The sequence below is a fragment of the Panthera leo genome, chromosome D1, assembly GCF_018350215.1.
Source record: "Panthera leo isolate Ple1 chromosome D1, P.leo_Ple1_pat1.1, whole genome shotgun sequence".
Classification (NCBI taxonomy): domain Eukaryota; kingdom Metazoa; phylum Chordata; class Mammalia; order Carnivora; family Felidae; genus Panthera; species Panthera leo.
In genome coordinates this window covers 21,094,352-21,102,440 of record NC_056688.1, presented here as the reverse complement: position 1 = coordinate 21,102,440, position 8,089 = coordinate 21,094,352, and the positions used below count along the sequence as shown (strand labels likewise).

The following is an 8,089-nucleotide window of genomic DNA, read 5'->3' as shown; positions in this document are numbered from 1 at the left end:
CCAGGGTGAGGGGGAAAGAAGAAGAGGAGGAAGTGTAGGAGGAGGCAGAAGATAAATATTGGGAAGCAGAAGGTCCAGGTTGTTCGGCCTCCTGGGGAGAGTTGCCTCCTTCCTTCATCAGCAGTATGAACTCCTCAAGACAGTAAAAGTCCCAGGGTCAGGAAACCAGCCCTAGAGTCTCATTCTGCCATTCAGTCTTTATGGGTCCTTCGAGAAGTCACTTTAAGGTCTCAGAATCTTAGTCCCCACACTGTAAAATGGAGACAATCCATTTTATATAAATGGTATAATGCCTGTCTTTTCAGATTCAAAAATATGTGTGTCAACTACGTAAAATTGTTATATACGCTACAAAGTTCAGCTGAAGCCTTAACTAGTGTTCTCTCTGTACAATTGGTCAGCAAGGAAGCCCAAGTGATGTAGCACCTTCCCCAGAGAGGATTTTACTTCCTTGTTCCTGAGGCTGTAAATCAAGGGGTTCAGCATGGGGGTGACCAGGTTATTCAGGACCTGAACAGTTGCATCCAGCCAGGGGCTTGGGGTGGGCCTGAGGTAGATGAGGACCACCGGCATGTAGAAAAGCAGGATGGCGGTGAGGTGGGCACTGCAGGTGGAGAAGGCACGGCGTCTGCCTTCAGTAGAGCGGATCTGCAGGATGGAGCAGACAATGCGGCTGTAGGAGGTGAGGATGAGAAGGAAGCAGCTGAGGGGCATGAGGCCCACGCTGACGAACCCCACCCTCTCCAGGGCTGAGGTGTCAGCACAAGCCAGCTTCAGCATCACCGGGATATCACAGAAGAAGTAATCCACCTCATTGGGGCCACAGTAGGGCAACTGGAAGGTGAGAGTGGTTAGAAAGGTGGCCTGAATGCAGCCAAAAAAAGAGGTCCCCACGGCCAGGATGGCACACACCCTGTGGCTCATGATTACCGTGTAGCGGAGAGGGTAACAGATGGCGACAAAGCGGTCGTAGGCCATCACCGTGTACAGGAAGCACTCGGTACAGCCCAGGAAGTGGTAGAAGAAGAGCTGGGACACGCAGCCCGCATAGGAGATGGCCCGGCTGTTCCCCGAGAGGTAGAAGAGCATCTTGGGGGAGCTCACAGAAGGGAAAAATATGTCACACACAGACAGTTGACACAGGAAGAAGTACATGGGGGTGTGAAGCCGAGTGGAGGAGACAATCGCCAGTAGGATGAGCAGGTTCCCCATAAGAGTGAAGACGTAGCAGCCCAAAAACACGACAAAGAGCATGGTCTCCAGGTCCTCCGTGTGTGGGATGCCCAGCAGGATGAACTCAGTCACTGCTGAGAGATTCTTCATAGCTGTGAGAAAGGCAGACTTCTGAACGGAACCCACAACACCAAAGTCTGAACACCAACATCAAATTATCAAGCTTTTCACTGATGAATGCTTTGATTGTGTTTTTAACAGGCAACACCAGCCTTCTTATGAATGGCAAGATGTATATCAAAATATCAGGTAGTACGAAATGCCAATTTCAGCACCACACTCCATACCACTCCTGGAAGGAGTGTGTTAGAGAGGCTGATGGTTGTTCTCTATGATGAGATCAGAGGTTTAGAGTATATACAAAATATTCTCCTGCTGAGAAAACTTTTTCAGTTTGTTCAGTTCTCTCGTTAGTATTTCCTCTCCTTAGGCGTCTTTGTATTTTTATAGTCTCATGATATCTTTGAGTAACAAACTTCCACTATTCATTATCCTTTAGAAAAATCAGCAGGTGGGGAGGGGGAGGGGGAAATGTGTTAGAAATCAGAGCATTTCATTTAAATCCTGGCTGTCTTAGTAAAGTTTATGAGATGTCTGTGAGGGCATCTGGCAAAAACATAAACCCTAATAATAAGTGCTCATTTTATGTATCTTTTTTATTTTTAATAAAATTTTTTAACATTTGTTTATTATTGAGAGACAGAGAGACACAGAATGTGAGCAGGGGAGGGGCAGAGAGAGGGGGAGACAGAGAATCCGAAGCAGGCTCCAGGGTCTGAGCTGCTGGCACAGAGCCCTACGTGGGACTCAAACCCACAAACCACGAGATCATGACCTGAACTGAAGCTGAGCTGACACCCAACTGACTGAGCCACCCAGGCGCCCCGTATGTATCTTAAACTTCCTTCTTTAAGTGCTTTCCTTTGGTGATGGCATTCTGTAACTATTTGTAAATAAATGTTTTATGAAACAAATTATTGAAAAGACTTAGACCATATCCTCTTCAGATTACATCCCTCCCCACTTGAAAGGTCTTATAGCCCCATATCTTTTGGGTGATACTGCTCTGGTTCTTCTGGTGCTTTAACTTTTCCTAAGGAGACTTGAGGCAACTCTGAAATACTAAGCAAAAGAAATAGTAACAGCAAGAAAGCATCAATTTCATGTTACCGTGATGAAGAAATACAGGGACCCTTACAGTGGAAAGTCAAAGAACAGCTCAAACAATTCAAGAGCAGGGTATGGTGCCTGGAAGACACAGAGACTTCTTCCTGCCACTACTCATTTAATAACAACAACAATAATAATACACAGACACGTGCATATACATACATACCATTTAATGAATATTTACTGTGCTCCAAGGACTGTGCCCAACACTTTCCAAATGTGACTCATTTAAGTAAACCTATAAGAAAAAGCTATTACTACTATCCTCATCTACAAATCAAGGAACTGAAGCTTGGAAAAGTTCAGCAAGTTGCCGAAGGTTACTAAGCTAATATGTGACAGAGCTGAGACCCAGACGGGTTTCATTTCACTCAGGCTGCTTCGTACTCCTAATCACTAGGAAAACTGCCTTCTGCCTCTGCTTTTAAGACAGCCTGATCCACTGCTAGCAATGACACTCTTCTAGATGGGTTCACATCATTTTATGGTAAGATAGGACAAGCCTTCTTGTCTTACTTCTTCCTGGTTATTTCCAGTCTTGACTTTCCAGCACACCTAGTTAAAATAGAATTCAGTTTTAGAGATCAGACAACAGACTTTTTCTATCCTTTTGACCCTAGAACTTAATATCAGCCCCACTACAAGAGCTTTCAACCTGAGAAACTTAACAGAAACCCATGGGGGAAGAGAAGGAAAAAAAAAAAGAGGTTAGAGTGGGAGAGAGCCAAAGCATAAGAGACTCTTAAAAACTGAGAACAAACTGAGGGTTGATGGGGGGTGGGAAGGAGGGGAGGGTGGGTGATGGGTATTGAGGAGGGCACCTGTTGGCATGAGCACTGGGTGTTGTATGGAAACCAATTTGACAATAAACTTCATATATTGAAAAAAAAAGAGCTTTCAAGTGATAGAGTCACATGCAACATGGGGATTCCAATCATAAACTGTGGCATGTGACACTGAAAAACACGCCAAAGAGAATGACCAAGCCAAAATGAGTCATTCATATACCACCCTGCAACTGAGACAAAATTGAAGATAGCAGAGAGGGAAACAGTGACATCCTGGGGGAGAGAGGCTATTGACAACCTGCTTCTTATTACACATTCTAGTCATACCTGAAGAGTGTCTCCTAGCAATGCCGAATTTTTATGAGTTCTGGATCACTTCTTCTTGGTCAAAAAAAGGCTCTCAGAGGTCTTTGGTCCTTACTTACAGTTGGATATTCTATAATTCTATAATCCTGTTTGATTTATAAGTCTATTTTAGGAAAAAGATGTTCCCAGAGACCAGAAAAGCTCCTGTGTGTGGACCCGCTCATGTGTGAGGGGCAGAGGTGAGCAGTCAGATACATTCTGGAGCAGTCTGGACATTCACATAGTCCACCTGAGAACACAGTCAAGTTTGCCAAAGTGTCATAACAAGACCTCACCTTTACTGTCTCTGAGCAGAACACAGAGTGCTCTAACCAAAGGAGATTCAGTTCTCCTCCTTATAAAGAACCGAGTCTCATAGGGTTTGTACAATCAAGATCTACACTCACTCACTCTCCCTGGATTGCTTCCTTGGAAATTTTTTTAGATTCCCTTACGTCGTACTTGAGGTATAGAGATAGCTCTGAGGGAGCAATTAGTTTTTTAACCTTATTTATCATCCAGCTATGAAATAATAGCAATAAAATCATCAGAAAGAGATGCTGTAAAGTGGGAAATAACAATGTTCCTTCAAGATCACTTACATGGTAGAATGAGCTTCAATTCTATCATTTTTTTTGGTTGTCTTTTACACTCTCAAGGCTTTATTATATTACCTGTCAGTTGCTTTTGAGGTTATCTGTACATTCATGTGACTATACAGTTATCTCTAATAAACATTACTATTAAAGACAGAAACCTCATCAGTTAATGATTATTTATTATGCATCTCCTATCATGATGTGTCCTTCAGGTCAGGACTCCTAAAGAGAAATATTTACATACTAGATGCATCCATAGCAGAGGACCCGTATAAATAAAGGGGTTGGCTATAGGGCATCTGGGTGGCTCAGTTGGTCAAGCGTCTGACTTTGGCTCAGGTCATGATCTCACCATTCATGAGTTCAAGCCCCACATGGGGCTACGTGCTGACAGCTCAGAGCCTGTAGCCTGTGTTGAATTCTGTGTCTCCTTCTCTCTGTCTCTCTGCCCCTTGCTCAGTCATATTCTGTCTCTCTTTCTCTCAAAAATTAATAAACATTAAAAAAATTTTATATAAAGGAGCAGGCTATAAACCTTCTGAAAATGATTGAGAAAAATGATTGAATAGCTAATACTCAGTTAATCCATAGTAAACATTTACCTCAAGCTAAGTGCTATGCTAAATTTTACATTCATTATTACTTTTAATCTCCAATAGAAACCTTATAAAGTAGGTGGCATTTGACAAAGAAACTGAAAAGTAGATGAAATATCTTGAAGATTACACAGCTAGAAAGAAACTGAATTGAGATTCTAATTGCAAAGCCAATGCTTTCAAGCATTATGCTTTGATGAATGCCAGAGATCTGAGTTTTGTACTGAAACAGAAACAGATATAATGTGGTCCTCAAGTGCTTGCATGGCTGGTGGTCTTTATATGCTGTTCCATGTGATGACTCAGGAATCATAGGCAGATATGGTAGAAAGATTTATTTTCAGAATAGAAAGTGTTTAATTATTAGAAAATGTACATAGGTGAAATACACAAGCTTATGAGATGATTAGCTCCTTGTCGCTGGAAATATCCAAGGTGTGGAGAGGATCATCTTGTAGGTGTGCCATTAAGAATATTGTCAATTTGGGGGCGCCTGGGTGGCTCAGTTGGCTAAGTGTCCGACTTCGGCTCAGGTCGTGATCTCGCGGTCTGTGAGTTCGAGCCCCACGTCTGGCTCTGTGCTGACGGCTCAGAGCCTGGAGCCTGTTTCAGATTCTGTGTCTCCCTCTTTCTCTGACCCTCCCCTGTTCATGCTCTCTCTCTGTGTCAAAAATAAATAAATGTTAAAAAGATTAAAAAAAAAAAGAATATTGTCAATTTGGATGAATAACTTGAATCAATGTTCTTACTAATTATGAAATTATTTGGTTTTGTTTATACTGTAAAACTTTTCAATGATACTGACCTAACACAATAAAAGTGGAATGTTTATTTAATGATGGTAATTCTACTAACCCCTATACAAAAGAAATGACAAATATGCCCGTAGTGGTTACAAAAGTAACTATTGTAATACCAAGACTGCTGTGAAAACATTTTTTTGAAAGGAGAAACATAGGTCATGGAGCGAGTTCAGATGCTACTCAGGCAGGGTCTCACAAGATGAGAGTGGCCTGTTGAGATGTCATAGTGAACAGACCACAATTTTTTTTATTTTTAGACTACAGTTTTAATAAAAGCTAACATTTATTGTGCGTATGTGCTAGAATTGTGTTGACTGGTCTACATGTATTATCTCTTTCAGTTCTCACTAGAACTCTATTAGGCACGTAGTATTATTTCCCCCATTTCTAGTAGGAGATTTAGCCTCATAGGGTTTAAGCAATTTAATCAAGGTAATAAAGTTGGTCAGTGGTAGAGCTGCATCTCAAATCCAAGATAACATGACTCTTTCCTTTCGGTTATCAAGAAAAATGTTCAGAACTAATTCTGACTTTCAAATACTTATTCATAACTAATATCACTTTCCTTGTGTGATTGTTTCAGTTTTCTGGTGCACTTTTATGTCATTTTAATTAATTCTCTCAAGAACTTTGTAAGGTGGCCCTTATGAGCCCTGTTTTACAAATGAGGAGGTTGGAACTCAGAGCATCTGTGACTTTCCAAAAGTTAGACCACAAAGGAATCCAGGCATTCCCAGGCTGAGCCCTCTTTCCACTACAGCATTACTGCTTCCAAAAATGACTCCATACAGACAGCAGCTGTCCCTGTGTAAGAGGAGAGTTAATAGTAGATTCATTCTCGAGATTTAGAGGAGGCTTATGTATACCCTCACAGTCATTACTGTTTTTATGTAGTGTTTTCTGACAAGATTATGGCCGTACACTATGAGAGAAAGTGAGAGAGTGACAGAGAGCAGCTTGTTCAGCTCATGTCCTATTTCATAGGGTAGGAGTCCCAGAAAGTTCAGTAGATATTCCACAAGAGAGATGTCTTGCTATGGTATATTTGTAGGGAAATTTCCCTTATATTGAAAGCATCCTTGTTTAAATCAGAGAAAACCTTGTTTAACTCCTTTTTTTCCTCTACTCCAGGAATTTAAGTAAGTCACTGGCATATTCCAGAAACAACTGGTTTCTCAACTAATCATTCAGCAGAACTTTCTGATTATAAATAGCAAGGCTAAGTCTAGGCATTCTTGGTCCAGTGACAGGTGCTTTATTGTTTGTTGGCAGGACTGGGGTCTGGGGGAAATGGCCAAGTGAAAATTTCTTCCCTTACTGCAAAAACTCTGGGGAAGAATTGAACTATGAGCCAAAAATGGAAAAGAGTAGGATGATGGCTAAAGGGTGATAAATTTCTTAAGGCTGATATTTTTTTCCTTTCCTTTCTTTCTTTCATTCTTTCTTTTCTTTCCTTCTCTTTTTTCTTCTAGTAGGAAAGTGCTCAGTTTCTTTGTTTGACCTCTTGACAATTTAATGGTTTCTATGAAAGAGATGTGATCCACCTAATAGAGGAGTTAAAGTAATAAATGTAGGAATAAAACTCATAGTTTCTACATCTTTGGTGGTGGAGAGATGGGAATGATAGAAATATCAGGGACTTGAATACATGGAACTTTCTTGAATGATTTGGTGTCCTCAGTCATTACCAATTCCTAAGTGATTTCACATGCTTGTATCTGGTCCCCACGCCCATTATCAAAGCCTATGAACTCCTGGGACATGGTTCAGGTAGCCACATCAGGTTAGAATACTGGAACAGCTTCTGGATCAGAGATAGCAGACAGATATTAGTGGAATTATCACTAATCTAGCAGGGTCTGAGATATAGCCCCATCTGCCAAGCAAACTACAGTATCCAATTTCCATGGGATAAGCATATAAGTAGGTCAAGGTTCAAGAAAAGTAAACTTTCTAGTAAACAACATATATCCTAGAAGAGACAGTATAGCATCCTTACAAAAGGGGGAATAAAGAAAATATATATATATTAAAATATATATATTTTAATATATAAATACAAATAAATATATATTATATATATAAAGAAAACCCAAAGACAAAGAAAAAACTTGAAAGAAGCCTGAGTGGGGGAGAAACACCTTACCCATTAAAAAAAGAAGAAGAAGAATTATAGTAGATTTCTTATCAAAAACTACACAAGCAAGACAAGAGTGGGGTGAAATATTTAAAGTGTTAAAATGTTTGAAGAGCATAGGATATACTGAAACCAATATTGCACTGTAAACTAACTAAAATTTAAATTAAAAAAATAAGGTATAGGATATAAAATTCTTCCAGTAAAATTTCCCTTCAAAAGTGAAGAAATAAAAACTTTCCCAAACAAAAATTGAAGGAACCCATTTCCGGCACACCTGTTCTGCAAGGAATGTTACAAGGGATCCTTCAGGAAAAGGATCTAGGTCAGAAATTCAGATCAATATAAAAAAAAAAAAAAAGAGTGTTGGAGAATAAATAAATAAAAGTGGAATAAATGTTTTCTCTTAATCGATTTA

General features: G+C 40.3%; 1 protein-coding gene across 1 annotated transcript; it reads right to left on the bottom strand.

Moving 5' to 3' along the window:
- Positions 1-369: 369 nt before the first annotated feature.
- On the bottom strand, positions 370-1,323 carry LOC122201154 (olfactory receptor 149-like). Its single transcript, XM_042907100.1, has one exon. It carries the CDS (start codon positions 1,321-1,323, stop codon positions 370-372), a length of 954 nt encoding a protein of 317 aa, XP_042763034.1.
- Positions 1,324-8,089: the final 6,766 nt, after the last annotated feature.